The 14,437-nt window shown below is 54.8% G+C and overlaps 6 protein-coding genes across 6 annotated transcripts; 2 read left to right on the forward strand and 4 right to left on the reverse strand.

Moving 5' to 3' along the window:
- Positions 1-298: 298 nt before the first annotated feature.
- On the forward strand, positions 299-2,857 carry PG998_003821 (cytosolic phospholipase A2 zeta; the record flags this gene model as incomplete). Its single annotated transcript, XM_066870639.1, has 1 exon — positions 299-2,857. The coding sequence occupies one exon, from the start codon at positions 299-301 to the stop codon at positions 2,855-2,857; it is 2,559 nt and encodes an 852-aa protein (XP_066734389.1).
- Positions 2,858-3,751: 894 nt separating this feature from the next.
- Positions 3,752-5,035, reverse strand: PG998_003822 (mitochondrial 54S ribosomal protein mL44; the record flags this gene model as incomplete). The annotated part of the gene is made up of 1 exon (XM_066870640.1): positions 3,752-5,035. The coding sequence occupies one exon, from the start codon at positions 5,033-5,035 to the stop codon at positions 3,752-3,754; it is 1,284 nt and encodes a 427-aa protein (XP_066734390.1).
- A 549-nt stretch (positions 5,036-5,584) lies between these two features.
- Positions 5,585-6,055, forward strand: PG998_003823 (uncharacterized protein; the record flags this gene model as incomplete). Its single annotated transcript, XM_066870641.1, has 4 exons — positions 5,585-5,587; positions 5,638-5,657; positions 5,745-5,927; positions 5,995-6,055. The coding sequence occupies 4 exons, from the start codon at positions 5,585-5,587 to the stop codon at positions 6,053-6,055; spliced, it is 267 nt and encodes an 88-aa protein (XP_066734391.1).
- Positions 6,056-7,120: 1,065 nt separating this feature from the next.
- On the reverse strand, positions 7,121-8,367 carry PG998_003824 (uncharacterized protein; the record flags this gene model as incomplete). Its single annotated transcript, XM_066870642.1, has 3 exons — positions 7,121-7,391; positions 7,472-7,546; positions 7,616-8,367. 3 exons carry the CDS (start codon positions 8,365-8,367, stop codon positions 7,121-7,123), a joined length of 1,098 nt encoding a protein of 365 aa, XP_066734392.1.
- A 1,226-nt stretch (positions 8,368-9,593) lies between these two features.
- Positions 9,594-10,715, reverse strand: PG998_003825 (uncharacterized protein; the record flags this gene model as incomplete). Its single annotated transcript, XM_066870643.1, has 3 exons — positions 9,594-10,148; positions 10,362-10,535; positions 10,602-10,715. 3 exons carry the CDS (start codon positions 10,713-10,715, stop codon positions 9,594-9,596), a joined length of 843 nt encoding a protein of 280 aa, XP_066734393.1.
- Positions 10,716-12,128: 1,413 nt separating this feature from the next.
- PG998_003826 (uncharacterized protein) lies at positions 12,129-13,476 on the reverse strand (the record flags this gene model as incomplete). Its single annotated transcript, XM_066870644.1, is given in 4 exon segments — positions 12,129-12,162; positions 12,220-13,046; positions 13,058-13,356; positions 13,413-13,476. The coding sequence occupies 4 exon segments, from the start codon at positions 13,474-13,476 to the stop codon at positions 12,129-12,131; spliced, it is 1,224 nt and encodes a 407-aa protein (XP_066734394.1).
- Between the last annotated feature and the right edge of the window lie 961 nt (positions 13,477-14,437).

The raw sequence follows: 14,437 nt of genomic DNA on the forward strand, positions 1-14,437 counted from the left end.
CCCAACATCAAAATGGCCTCCAATCCAACAATTCAAGATCAAGAACCCATTAAGAGCATACAGCTCGTTAGTTGCATACGGCGCATAGATTTACAATCTGCCAAGCCCTCTCGCGAAAATGATGTCACGATTCCCGGACTGTGGGCTGAGCTGCCTCGAAACTCTGCGCGCGAGAAAGCCCGGGTCATACACTGAGCAACCTCATGCATCGCTTTGCAAAGACGTCGGAAAACCCCTCCAGCAAATGACACCAATCCGTCGCAGAGATCCTCAATAACTGAGGTCTGCAGCATCAGCAATGGTGCGCCTACCCCACGGAGCGCTACTGTTGGGGCGAATGAGGCGACCGCAGCTTGTCAGATGGCCATCGCCGCGTAGCCGGAATCTCCAGTCCGCACCCACCTCGTCCTGGGCATCCAGGCTCCAAAACCCCTTGCGGTCCGCTGCTCTCGCTTCGCAGCAAAGCCAACAACGTGGCCGCCAAGAACCCCCTCAATGCCCGCTCCGGTCGTCAACTTTCACACGGGCCCTCTTCACATCCCCGGGCCGCCGGCCAGACGGGACCAGCGGTGGTAATGGCCCCCTCGCTATCGTGCCCGCTGTCTTCATCATCGGTGGCTTACTTGTCTATTCCTTCTACCCAGGCGGCCACTTGCGGCACACCAGGCTCGTTCACCAGCCCAAAAGAGACCGCACGGAACCCAAACCCCAGGACGATGAGCCCGGCGACAAGACCGCCTGGTCCAGATTCGTCCACGGAGTCAATAGCATCTCCAACGTCACCGACATAGAATGGTCCAGCCTCTCCGACCGTCTGGTGAACTACATCCTACCGGAATGGTCCAAGGATATCCCGGCCAACTTCCGCAAGCTCCAGCGCGAGCTGTCCATGGCACCTGGATCACTGTCTGACGATATATGGCGCGATGCTCACGATGCCTATATCAACCCGGAGATCCGCTACTCGGCCGAGGTTCGAGTATCGGATCAGCTATGCGATGAAGAGAAAGAGTTCTTGTCGCGTCGAAAGAAAGTCGCGACTGCAGCTCTCGCCCAGTATCTAGCCATCGATGAGAGAGATGTCCACCCTGACGATGTGCCTACCATTGCAGTCTGTGGCTCTGGAGGCGGCTTGCGAGCTATGGTCGCCGGAGCCGGGTCGCTCCTTGCCACTCAAGACGATGGCTTATTTGACTGTGTGACCTACACATCCGGTGTTAGTGGCTCATGTTGGCTGCAAGCCTTGTACCATTCCTCTATCACGGGAAGAAACTTTCACGACGTCATCGACCACCTCAAGAACCGTCTTGGCGTCCACATAGCTTACCCTCCAACCGCATTCTCCTCCATCCTATCAGCGCCGACGAACAAGCTATTGCTCAGCAGCTTGGTGGAGAAGCTGAGAGGGGACCCCAACGCTGTTTTTGGACTTGTGGATGTCTACGGAATATTGCTGGGGGCCAGGTTGTTAGTACCCAAGGGCGAACTCGGGGTCGATGACCGCGATTTCAAGATGTCAAACCAGCGGAATTACGTCAAATACGGACAGAACCCCTTGCCAATTTACACTGCTGTCCGCCACGAGATCCCTGATCTAGCAGACTCAGCACCCGGTTCCCCGTCGCAAGATGCAAAAGAACTCGCCAAACAAGAGGCCTGGTTTCAGTGGTTCGAAATGACACCATACGAGTTCTTCTGCGAAGAATTCAGTGCTGGTATTCCAACCTGGGCTATAGGACGCAGATTCAACGAAGGCAAGGATGTCCCTCCCGAGAGCGGCTTCCACCTACCTGAAATGCGAATGCCGATTCTCATGGGTATATACGGTTCAGCATTCTGCGCAACCCTTAGCCACTATTATCGCGAAGTGAGACCGCTCGTGAGGAGCCTGATGGGATTTGGTGCCATCGACGACGTTGTGAATGGCCGCAACGAAGACCTAGAGAAGGTTCATCCCATCGATCCAGCCCAGATACCTAACTTTGTGTATGGCATGAGCGAAGATAAACTGCGATTTACGACACCCACCAATGTTCATAGCCAGGAATATATACAACTCATGGACGCTGGCATGTCCAACAACCTACCGATATACCCGCTGCTTCGCCCTGGTCGTGATGTCGACGTCATCATAGCGTTTGATGCCTCGGCCGACATTAAGACGGATAATTGGCTTTCGGTCACCGATGGTTACGCCCGGCAGCGCGGTATCAAGGGATGGCCTGTTGGAACCGGCTGGCCTCAGGGGGACGAATCTCCCGAGGAGGCCGAAGCCGAGCTCAACAAAGCCGAGGCCCACTCTAACGCCGAGGCCGACTCCAAGCTGCTCGAGGCACAACAGAAGGAAGCCGAAACCCGCGACCAAGACCCCGCGGAGCAAAAGGCCAAGGCACAGCACGACCAGAGCCACCCGGAGGACTCGGAGCTCGGCTACTGCACCATCTGGGTGGGCACGACGCAAGAGCAGTCCTCGGAGCCGCCGCCGCCCTCGAAGCTGCACCCGGACCACAATAAAGCCTGGGAGCAGCTGCGCGACCCCGGCGCGGGCATCGCCGTCGTCTACCTGCCCTTCATGGCGAACCCCAAGGTCGCCGACGTCGATCCAGCCAAGTCGGACTACATGTCGACCTGGAACTTCGTGTACACGCCCGAGCAGATCGACCGCGTTGTCGCACTCGCCCGCGCCAACTACGACGAGGGCAAGGAGCAGATCCGCGGTTGCATCCGCGCCATCTATGAGCGCAAGCGCCACGCCCGTGAGGCTCGCGAGGCCGCGGCGCGGGAGCGGCGCCAGAGGCGGCTCATGCGCATGGGGAAACACGGGGGCCTACCTGGCGAGGGAGATCATTTCAGCTGAAGCTTCTCACCCGTTGCGCATGTGCATTAGCAGGGGCAGGCATGCAATGGGCTTCATTACTTGCACATGGTGTTCGGTACAAGGAGTACATCGTGATGAGCGAAATGTTTATGCTTTTCTCTCTTTTTTCCCCTCTTGTTCCGAGGACGGGGTAATTGTAATTTGCTCCAAAAAAGGGGACCAGAGCAAGGTGCTAGAAAGGTAGATACCCTGTGAGAGAGGGAGTGAGCGAGAGTATGTATGCTTAATGACAACAATAAAGAGATCACACAAGAAGAGCCGACCAAGTATAATTAAATAACAAAATACAAACAAATGCAATACATGATAGTAAATATATTTGACAAGCTTGGGGGAGTTGTCTCGCGAGATCTAGGGATATATGCATGTGCTGAGGTGAATGGATGGCAAGACTCTTTCGCCCCCTTTCTTGGAGTGATGTCATTCTCTCGTGGCGTCGTGAGAAAGATTTAGGAGGGCCACAAGTATGTATACAGCCAAGTAGGAAACGCAGACTCAATCGCGAATTGGTGGGTGTGTATTCACACTGCAGTAACGAGTGAGCTGTAAACGTTTCTATATGCTTTCCTGTGCGATATGATATGGTACATTATCTTTTTTTTGCTATACAGGTTTTCCTGCGCCAGACGTCTATCGAGTTCGGTAGATCATGTAGCTCTCTCCTCGCCATAGTATAACTTTGGGACCCTTTCGTAGCTTCGTTTTAAAAAATTGTACAATGTACAGTTGAATTTCTATTTCATACACGGTCGGCCCGTTTTGCGCCAACCTCGCTGCCAAAGCTGCCCGCCCCCCTTGTCCGGATGTGTCCTTACAACGGTTTTTCGCTCCCCAAGCATGACGAGCAGAGAGGCGTGTTGTCCAAAACTATGTTTACGAGATGATCTCGCCAATATCAACATAAGCGGGCTTCCAGGCTGCGGCATCCTCAGTGAACGTATCGCTGGGCACGCCAACTTGGCCGGGGCTGTACAGATACCACGACTTCAGGGCATTGATAGAAGCTGCTACGAGAGCTGAGTCCAGATCCGGCCCGGGCGCCTCACCCAGCTTGTCATTTCCACTGTAAATGCCCACCACGAAGACCGGTGTCCTGCTCGCTCGACCCGTCTCGCTCTCCAGTCGGGCCACGGGCGCTTCGAAGTCCTCGCGCGCGCAAAGTCTTGCCAGCTCCCGCGTAGGCAGCTTGAACTCAAACAACTTGGACAGATCGAGCGTCCGCGTCAAGAAATGGGACCTGACAAAGTTCTTGGCGGCGTCGCGGCCACAGTGCATGTAGACGGCACCGACTACCGCCCGCACAAAGTTGGCGTAGGCGTTCGGGGCCGCATCCTGCAAGTACAATGCCTTGGTATTCCGATCGTTCTCCACTTCAAAGTCGGGGAGGGACTTGGCGGGCCCGGACTCGCCAAATGGGTTGCTGCCGTACACGACACGGCCGCTGAGGCCTTTACCCGACTGGTACTTGGCCGACTCGAAAGTATTGGCGCGCACATATCCCCACTTGTTCATGACGACGGTGGGCTTCAATGGATCATATTGCAGCAGACCGGGGTCGACCTCCTCACCGGGGGCGGCGGCTGACTCGACACCCCATGCGCGGGCTACTTGGTGCAGAGCAGCGTTTGCCGCGTATCCCTTCATGGCGGCAAAGAGAATGGTCATGGGCAGACGAGGGTACCTCGTGATTAACGTCTCCGAAGTATGATAGTGGATAACCGTCGAACCAACGTAGGCGAGGTTCGCATTGTTGTATTTCGGGTGGGCATCGGCCGAGGGGTCGACCAGAGCCCGGGCCAATGTCTCGAGGGGGATCTTGGAGGAAAGGGAGAGTCGGGCGTGTAAAGCGGCTAGTTTGGCAGAAGACGCTGCCCGGGATGGATGTGGCGAGGGGAGGGGTCCGTTTCGCAGGTCTTCTGGTGTGGGCTCCCCATCTTCGACTTCAGCAACATGGTCCTCCTCCTCCACCGGCGCCGGAGACGCGGCTGTCGACTGGTGCCTCCTCTGACATGGTTGTGAGTTGTAGTCAAGAGACGAGTGGCGGCATGTCTGGGGTATGGATCTTGATATCGTCGAGGGTCGCAAGAGTCTGGCTGCCGGGCTGGTCTGAGCTGCAAGCAATTGGCTCGCTAGGCGATCTAACCGCAGTCTCTTCATTGTATAATTGGACATGAGGGAAGCCTCTCCTCGTCGCTCTCCCACCTGCGGAAGTTGTTGCCGGTCGGGTTGTGTGAGGCAACCGAACGTTGCAGCTGGTAGTCGATACTTTTTTTGGAGTCTCGTGTCTGGCTAGGAAAAAGTTTCTGGATGCTGGCGTCGTGTGAGAAGCTTCAGGGATCCGTTGATTGGATGATCCGTGCACGATATCGGGTTAGCTCCAATTGGATCATTATTGGGTGTGCCAGTGTGTACGCAGTGTATATGTAGGTGGGCATAGGCGGTTTTTGGGGGGCTAGGGGGGAGGGGGGTAGGTTACAGTGGGTGAACCCGCCTGTAGGCGCACTGCACCACCCACCACCTTCTGGCGCCTGTGCCCGCCGCAGTCAATCGAGGGAAAAACAATAATCCACTCTCAAGCTCCAGAGCCAGAGTCCCGGTTACAACGTCAATTCGGAGCTCTGAGGAATCGCGAAACAACGAGCGAACGAACGACTGAACGGTCAATTGATCTCAACAAGACTTTCCGTTCCTCACAAGCCAGTCAAAATGGTAAGCTCGGCCCCCCTTGCTGCGTCTGATCAATAGCTAACAACCCCCAGGGTGGCGGTCCTAAAGTTCAGTAAGCAACGGCTCCCTCTTCTCGTTCGCACGCCTGCGCCGAAAGCGAAACCAATCCCTCTTCTAACCCCCGACGCTCCTCTCACAGATACCCCAAGCACGTTTGGTCGCCTAGCGGTGGCTGGTACGCTCAGCCCTCCAACTGGCGCGCCAACACCGCCGTCTTCATGGGTGTCATTGTCGGTATCACAGCCCTGGCATGGAACCTGAGCGCCGAGCGAGAAGTCCGTTACAAGATGCCCGAGCCCGGCCGATTCTTCCCCAGCAGATAGTATGTTGTCCAGTCCACCCACTTCGGCTCGTAGATGGAAATTGCCTGTGCTAACCAATATTCGCAGTTGGAGCAAGCAGATTATCGAGCACGAGAAGGCAGGGTCGCAAAACAAAAACGATTCGTGAGCTTTGTGTGTAGGGAATGAGACGAGGCGTCATACTTGTATATATCCACCGGATGGGAATTAGACGACCGACATTGAAGACAAATTACCAAACATGATCAAATATTTCGCATTCCTAAACAGTGGAAGTTCCGCTGGAGGATAAGGCATAGTCGGTTCTCGCGCGAAGACAGCAAATGGAGGGACTTAATTGCGAATGGCTCGAAAGGTGTCAAATTGCACGTCTGCGATACTGCGACACTGCTAAGCTACAGGCCTGGCGGTATCCATGGGTTCGTATCGGCTCGGCCCTGGGGATACACTGCTATAGCATCCCGAGGGTTCAGATATTTATTATCTCCCCCTTTCTTGAGCCAGGAGCGTGGTCGCTCCAACCTACAGCATCCTGTGAGCCGACGGCCGGGACAAGCACAGCTCGACGCACACTGTGGCGCAGACAATGCCTTCGTCAAACATTCCTCCCCCTTTCCCTCGTGCAACCTCATTCGTGGCACTAACACTTGTCCATCCCGTTTCCTTCCGTGGAAAAGCCGACATGACACGAGACTGACATGATTTGTGAACACGAGATTGTATCCCTTCCTGCCTGCGCAGCAAGTTGAGCAGACATGATAATAACATCAATGCTGATGCAACTAGCTGAGGCTGTCACTGCTGCCTCCTACACTGCAAGCATCGCGTTGTTTTCACGGATAGTCGAATAGTCTGCCGGCCGTTTATCTGACGTACAGGACTAGCCGGTGTCTACAGTAGGTTGGGAGAGTGGGAATGGGTTTCGTTGCTTCGCAGTATGTTTCACGGGCATACTTGAGTTATCCCGTTCGGTATACGTCCCCAGTATCGATGTCGGAGAAGATCATATACATTTTCTGTTATTTTCCACAGCTACCAGCGAGTGCTGTAACTTGAGGTAAAAGGATTTGCCTGAGAATGGGGTGATTATATTCTATTATCTAAATACACATGGTATACATACTTCTAGTTCGCTCCTCTACACGTGTTCATTTCCTCAAAAATGAGATAAGACAGAAAAGGGGTCCTTAATATGGATGCGCTTCTCAGATCTCTACAAGCTCGACGCCGCTGACGTATTCTTATTTGTAGCATCCGTGCTTGTGTTGTGGTGATGTCCGTTGGGCGTCACATCTCCCGACGTAGTGACGCCGCCGGCGTTGTGGCCCGAGTTGGCGTGATGATCGCCCTTCTCGGCGTCGGCGACAGCTCCCTGGTTCTTGTTCTTCTTGCCGCGGAAGCGCATGGCTTCGCGTGCGGCCATGTCGGGGAACAGGACTCCCGGGGTGAAAATAGTCAGAAGGGCCACGGGGATAAGAATCATACTGTTCGAAGAGGTGGAGGTTAGCGACAGTGTTCCTGTTTGACCTTGAACAGGGGCTGGGTATATATCATAGAAACTTACAATCCCTCTAAGACGATAAATGAAGGCTCATCTTGCATGATGTGGTTGCCCCAGCCACCCGCCATCTCTATAATACTGTGTGGCACAAGATAGGTTAGCACAGGGACCTCATGTCTCGTCTTAGGCTTCAGACAACAAACTTACCGGTATACACAACGGATGAAAATGCCCGTGTACGCGCCCGCCACGGCGTAGGCGAACATACGGAACTTCTGATCGTTCCAGAGCCTTAGGACCTCGGGGCTTGCGCCGCCCTTCTTGACCCAGCTGCGGGCGCGGACGAAGTAGTCGAGGGACATGATGCCGAAGAAACCCAATACGGCGACCTGGAGGGCGATGCCCGCAATGATGACGCGGTCGCCCTGCAGGAGCAGCGAAGCGTTGTTCTTGCCGGCGGAGGCGGCAATGCCGCCGCCGATGGCCTGGAGGATCAGGCACGATACGTCGGCGGGCACGAAAAAGAGCGGGTAGAGCCGAGGCTTGATGCGCGAGAGCTCGGGGCTGATGGACAGGGCCACGTGCTTGAGGGTGAGGTAGATGGAGATGCAGATGAGTGTGGGCGCGAGAATGATGGCGCATATCTGGGTCTGGAAGGCCTTGTCGTTCCAGGGGTTCGACGACAGCTGGACGCGGCCGACGTAGCCGACCATCTCGAGGATGCAGCCCGCCGCCAGCGCCGCCGAGTAGCCCCAGGTGCGCTTCCAGGCGCCCATGCCGAGCAGGCCGATGGCGCACACGGCGAAGCCGGCGCACAGGAAGGCGTTGATGCCCAGGTTCGGGTAGTAGCCCAGCACGGTCGCCTGCACGGGGCAGAAGGCGCTGACCGCCGTGCAGTCCTTGAAGCTCATCTTGTGGGGTGGTGGCGGCGCGGCGCCGTCGCCGTGGCCTGACGACATGTTTGTTTGGTCGCGAGCGAAAACCCAACCGGGTCGAATAGTATCCAAGAACCTTTGAAACAGACACAGCAACAATGAACAAGTCGGAAATGGGTTTGTTTTCAAGGCAGCGAGGAGGATCGAGGTACGGTAAACGGTCGGACGGCCAGCTATTAGTCAGTAGGGTAGTAACGACGAAACAGATCCAACGAAACCCAGGGGTGATCCAGTATACAAATACTACGGCAGAACCCCCCAGCCGGGCTGACGGCTGCTTATATATATATATATATCATGCATAACAGCAACTACCAACTCCTGGGTAGAACGGGTTGTTGGGCATGTAGCTCGTATGTATGCAACAACCCACCACCCCTTACGGCCGGGCCGCAGCAGCGCCAGCTTCCAGTAGCCCTTCCAGCAGCAATCCAGCAACCCAGCAGCTCCTCTGTCCTTTAGTAGGCTAGGCTCACGTTAACGAGTGGGTTTCCTAATCGGGTAAGAAAAATGATGAGATGGAGGGTGGGTTGTGCGTCTCCAGTCTTTAAGCGAGCCCATGGCATTTTCAGTTCGCTTAGGCTCCCAGGCTCTGCCCTCTGCCACGCGACCAATTGGCTCTAGAACACTTGGTGCTTGGCTTTTCTTCGCAGGCAGGCAGGCAAGGCAGGGCTCATATCACCCTCCTCCCCCGGTGATTTATACCGCCCGAGCACTGCCCGAGCAACCGAGATGAAGCGAGCAGTGAGTATTCGGCCTCTGTTCTGGTCCAGCTTCAACGGCTTGGCACCTGGTTGATTGGAGGGTGGAGTTTTCCAAGGCCGCCGTCGGCCGGACGTGGGCCCTTCCGAGCAGTAGAATAAGAGAAGAAGAGTCTTAGCGTCAGCTTATGCAACCTTGGCGTGTCTCGCTTCGACAGCCGTCATACATTACGTCCCGGAACTTCTCGGTATCGCATACGAAGAGCACTCGGAGATTCGACCGATAGCTTATCAAGATAGGAAACGGATGCGCATCCAGTCCCATGCTAGGTATTGCAATATCTGTTAATGCATTTATTTGGACAGCCAAGTTGACTTATACTCGTCACTCCTTCCCGCCTAGGTATCTATAAACGACCGAGAAGTCCCGACCTTTGCAATCTTCCAGCTTCTCCGCCTCGGCGTACACTTGTTTCGCGCGGTCACCAAGCTCGAGCCTCGCCCCCGCCTCTTGCGCAGCGACAATGGCGAGGTTGAGATCCTTCTTCATCAAGCTGATGCCGAACCCGCCCGAATAGTCCCGGCCGGCCGGCGCTCCTCGACCACCCCTTTGACGGGGTTGTTGACCTCGCTCGGCCAGCACTTGCCCGTGCTGACGTTGATGACGTTGGCCAGCGCCTTGGGGTCGAGCCCCCAGCGGATCCCCAGGTTCATGGCCTCGGCCGTCGCGATGTTGTTGACGGCCAGCAGGTAGTTGTTGGCCAGCTTGGCGCTCAAGCCCGTGCCCTGCGCGCCGCAGTGGAGCACGCGCTTCCCCATCCGGAGCAGGACGGGTTCGAGCCGGGGCAGGAGCGCGTCCGGGGCGCCCAGCATGAAGGTGAGCGTCCCCGCCGTGGCGCCCACCACCCCGCCCGACATGGGCGCGTCGACGAACTGGCCCTGTCCTGCCGACGACACCATTTTGGCCACCTCGCGCGACGATGACGGGTCGATGGTTGAGCAGTCGATGTACACCCTATCCCGCTTAGGGAGATCTGAAGAGAGGATGTCTGAAAACACACCCTTCACGTGCGCGGGCTCAGGTAGGCATGTTATAACTGTGTCCTGTATGAATTAACTGTTAGCAGCCCAAAGACATACTAGCAGTTGTTCTTTTTAACTTGGCAGGTAATATGGCTTCTTCTTCAGAGGATTGGCTTTATGTATAGAAGTAATCACGAGAGAACCGGCAAACCGGTCCCAACTTAGATCATGGATAAAACAAGCTCATCATATTGACAAGAGACAGGGTAGGAAGAAAGGGGTTGTTGTTCTTACCGAATCTCGAGCGGCATCTGTGGCAGTTTCAGCTGTGATCACCCCGGCTCCGCCAGTTTGTGTAGCCTTCATGTCCTCGGCAAGCCGGCGCACCGAGTTCTGGTTGATATCGAAGATTCGAATCGAGTCACTAGGCGCAAGCTTCGCTTGCAGGTTTTTGGCCATTTGGTACCCCTGACCGAGGAAAGTATATCAGCAAGTGGCAATCCATAAATGGGGCAAAATCTGAATATCACATACCATCTGCCCAAGTCCAATGAAGCCATATTTCTCAAGCCGGCGGGTAGTTGAGGTAAATGCGCGTTTGGAGACGTAGGTGCGCCTCAGGCACCCAGCGATTGCTTGAGGTCGCATGGCTGAATATGCAGACAAGCCACTATACTACTTCCGACCAAAGTCGTAGGACATAACAGTTCGTGTAATAGCAAGATACAACTCGATCGCAGGATGCAGATGTTGGAAATTGAAGACAAAAAGAGCATGAAAACAACACGGCCCCGGCCTGGTAACAATACCAGTCATTACCTATCTGTCTCGCTTTCAGGTGGTACGGACATGCCAGGTCGCGGGGTAGTGCGCCCCGAAGAACCGACCATTGCCGCTCCTAAGCTGGAGCTGCTCCAGACTCCAGATTACCCCAGCATTTGGGCGGCACTAGCCAGGGCAGTCCGCAATCCGCTTGGCACTGACACTGGCATTCCGAAGTCATGGTCTTCGTGACGAGTACCTGCTGTCCAGATCCGTAGCCGACAGGATAAGAGGCGAAGACCAGAGGGAAGTAAAGACACAACTGGTCTCCAAAATGACCAAGGAAGTGACCCAACCTCTCCTTGCGAGCAAAAAAGAAACTAAAGAGAGATGGCAAGGAGAACGAGAATAGGTGGTGGCAGACTTCACCTTCCCGTTTGATCAAGTATATATATTGGGCAAAAATGCGGAAGAAGGCGGTCAACAGCGACCTCGCCAATTTAACAAGTAACAATTGCAGGGCTTAGACGAGACATGAGATGGGCTTCAAGATAACGGGCGATGTTGCGTGACAGGCGCTGTGATTGGACCTGACTAGATAGAGTACCACGGCAGGGGATCCCGCATGCGCGTGATCACTGGAAGTGTGCAGTAATCAACAAGGTCTTGTAGATATCATAGCTACATATGGATGGCATTTGCAATAACCAAACATATCACCAGACCTATACTTCACCAGAGATATCCAGACGAGACATGTATATGCCATTGGAACACTATCTATGTATTCTATAGGCTGCCAGAGCAGAGAGACAAGCATTGCAGGAAATCTAGGTGTCAGCTAGTACGGTGGTGCGATAGGGACAGCCAAGCAAAGCTAGGTACGTGGCAATTTTGCAGGTAAATAATGTCACATCAGGCCGTGAGTAAACCAATGGTTGCCTGACCCGTTAGCAATATACACTTTCTGAACGAGCGACTATATTCATTCCAAACCAAGCTACCGAGTATGATATTCGCCTTTCCAAATGCTCTCATAATGTTGCAAGGCGATCAAAGGGGGTGTTCACATCGTACACAAGGCCTCTGCCGAGAGCAGCAAAGGCCCATCTTAGAAAACAAAGCAGCATCTCTCACTGCTTTCGGGGTGAAAGGGTATGGGTATGGGTATGTGCAAAAAAGAAAATCAAACTATGGTCCTCAAAACTCCCCGGGGAAAATCACGTTGCATGACATGTAGGCCGCCCTATGGCTCCCGAGATAACCCAGCCCTCAATTAACTTATCCATCCATCCTGTTTTAAAAGATGCCCATAACGTATGGGATGATGGCCCTGTTCGTACGATTAGTTTGCATTCCACACTGAGATATCGAGGTTGAAGAAACGTACCCAATTGCCAGCGTAGCACTGATACCCACCAGTGCTCTGTTTCGCACTCTCTCCTTCCTCAATGCAACCTCGGTCTTGACCTTCTTTGACCGGGGCTCCGAGGCATCGGCACCCTCCGCCGTCTCTTCCTCGTCATCACCAACGGCCATATCTTCAGCCTTGCGCTTGCCACCCTTAGAAGCACCAGAGCCCTCGACTTCTTGAGCAGCAGCTTGAACCATTGCTTTGGCCTCCTCGATCATCCTGGCGGCCTCTTCGGCACTGGGAGGCTCGCCGCCCGCAGGAAGTCCAATTTCGACATTGGTGTGCGTTGTCTCTACTCCCTTGAAGACCCTAACGTCTTGGTCGACCTTAACTTGCACTCTGGGTTCCTCCTCGACAGGTGCAAGAACCACAGTGGGCTCAGTCTCGATCTGCTCGATTCTGACATCGTCTACAGAAGATGGGGTCTCACTCTCGGCAACGCCGTTAGGAGTCTCTTTCTCGGCAGCGGACGGGTCGGCAGCAGTAGACTGCGAGGCAGTGACCTTGGTAGATCGCTTGCGCGGGGAGGCAATGGCTCGCTTCTTCGCAGGGCTGGCAGAGCGGCGACCGCGGGTGCTGCGCATGGAAGAGGGCGTGGGGGGAGCCAGCGTGTTCTGGGACGCCAGAATGGGGTCAAACTTAGGAGGCGCTTGGATCTTTTTCGGCGAGCTCTCCGAAGTGTTGGTCACAGGGATGTCGGCCGGGTCGAGCAGAGCGCGAATCCAAGGAGTGATACGGTACTCGGTCGCAAGGCTCAGGGCTTGCTCCGGGGGATCCAAACATTGCCAGCAGTCTCTTCGTGGCTGGTGGTGACCAAAGACTTGATATACTTTCGCTCCTCCTCCTCCTCGATCGCCTCGGCGTAAGGGAACGTAGCCTTAAACATGCCCGTTGCTGAGACGAACCCATCCTGGCTGCGACGCATGAGGAAGTACGAGTTGGGCGACGACTTGAAGATGCCCGAGACGATGCCCTTGGGCAAAGGCGCGCGGAGGTGCGCATAGTCAAAGACGCCCAGGTTCGAAGAATCGAGGTCGGGGGTGGAAGTGGCTTGCACCATCTTCGGGGTCAATTGGGTCTGACCAAGACGGCGACGACCGATGAGGTCGGTGACTGTACGCCAAGTCAGTAATGGCCTCCAATTGGGGGAAAAGGCAGCAGGTAAGTACAAGGTGGCACATTTTCAACCATCAAAGGGTTGTGTGTCTTCGGGAGTTGGCGCGAGGCATCCATTATGGCGGCGTGGTGTGCAAGGACTCGAGACGTGCGAGTGATTTTGATTGTGCGGTCTGAACTCGAAAGTGGCGCGTTGCAGCAAAGCTCCGGAAAGCGCGTCGAATTTCCCCAAATAGGATATTAAAAGAGTTGGCGATAACAACTCAAGTGAAGGGACTAAGAGTGATTGTCGCATTAGTAGGAGGGTTCTTGGAAACGAGACGCGCAGCGTAACGAGGTTTTCCGTGACGGCGTTCTGAGGTAGGGATGAGCTCAGGCATGCGCGCGCGCGTGCGACTGGCCCCGTAACGTGGAGGTGAACTGACCTTTTCTTTCTTTACAAATAGTTATGATGCGCCGAACCAACGGGCCTGGAAAAACGGGAAACAAAATAGGAAATGCCAAATAGAGGTAATCAAGAAGAATCGGCAAATGAATTAGCCAACCGGTTGATTGTTCGAAGGCGCAATACGTCTTGCTCTCTCTCCCCTCGAGTGTCGGTAGAATAAAAAAGGGTTCTCGAAGGACGAGGGAAGAACAGACTGAGGAGACGAGACTGGGACTTGGGACCTGAGGGAGCGAGGGTCTGAAGTGTAGGGTGGGTGGACTCTTGCTGGGCTTGCTAGGACTGGACTGGACTGGGGGGGGACTGTTCATGCTCCGCGCGAACCGTCGACCGTTCCTGTAGTTGTAAGCTGTGCAAAGAGGCTGTTCTCGCTGTCCTCCCTGACGGAAGAGAGTGACGACTCCACGTTTACGACGTGCACAGCCAATGAACGGCCCGTAAACCCAAGGCCCCACGATTTCATCTCGCTCTATTTGAACTAGCGGATTTAGTCTGATTGGGAATAGCGTCATTTTACTGCACCCGATCTGGAGGGCATGTTCTTCAATCTTAGACACGGGTGGGTATGTCGAGGCGCACAGTTTTCCCCGGTCAGGTCGAGGGCAGACAGACAGGAGTCGCGGAGTCTGGCAG

The sequence above is a fragment of the Apiospora kogelbergensis genome, assembly GCF_038363985.1.
Source record: "Apiospora kogelbergensis strain CBS 113332 chromosome Unknown utg000002l_segment0_segment0, whole genome shotgun sequence".
Classification (NCBI taxonomy): Eukaryota; Fungi; Ascomycota; class Sordariomycetes; order Amphisphaeriales; family Apiosporaceae; genus Apiospora; species Apiospora kogelbergensis.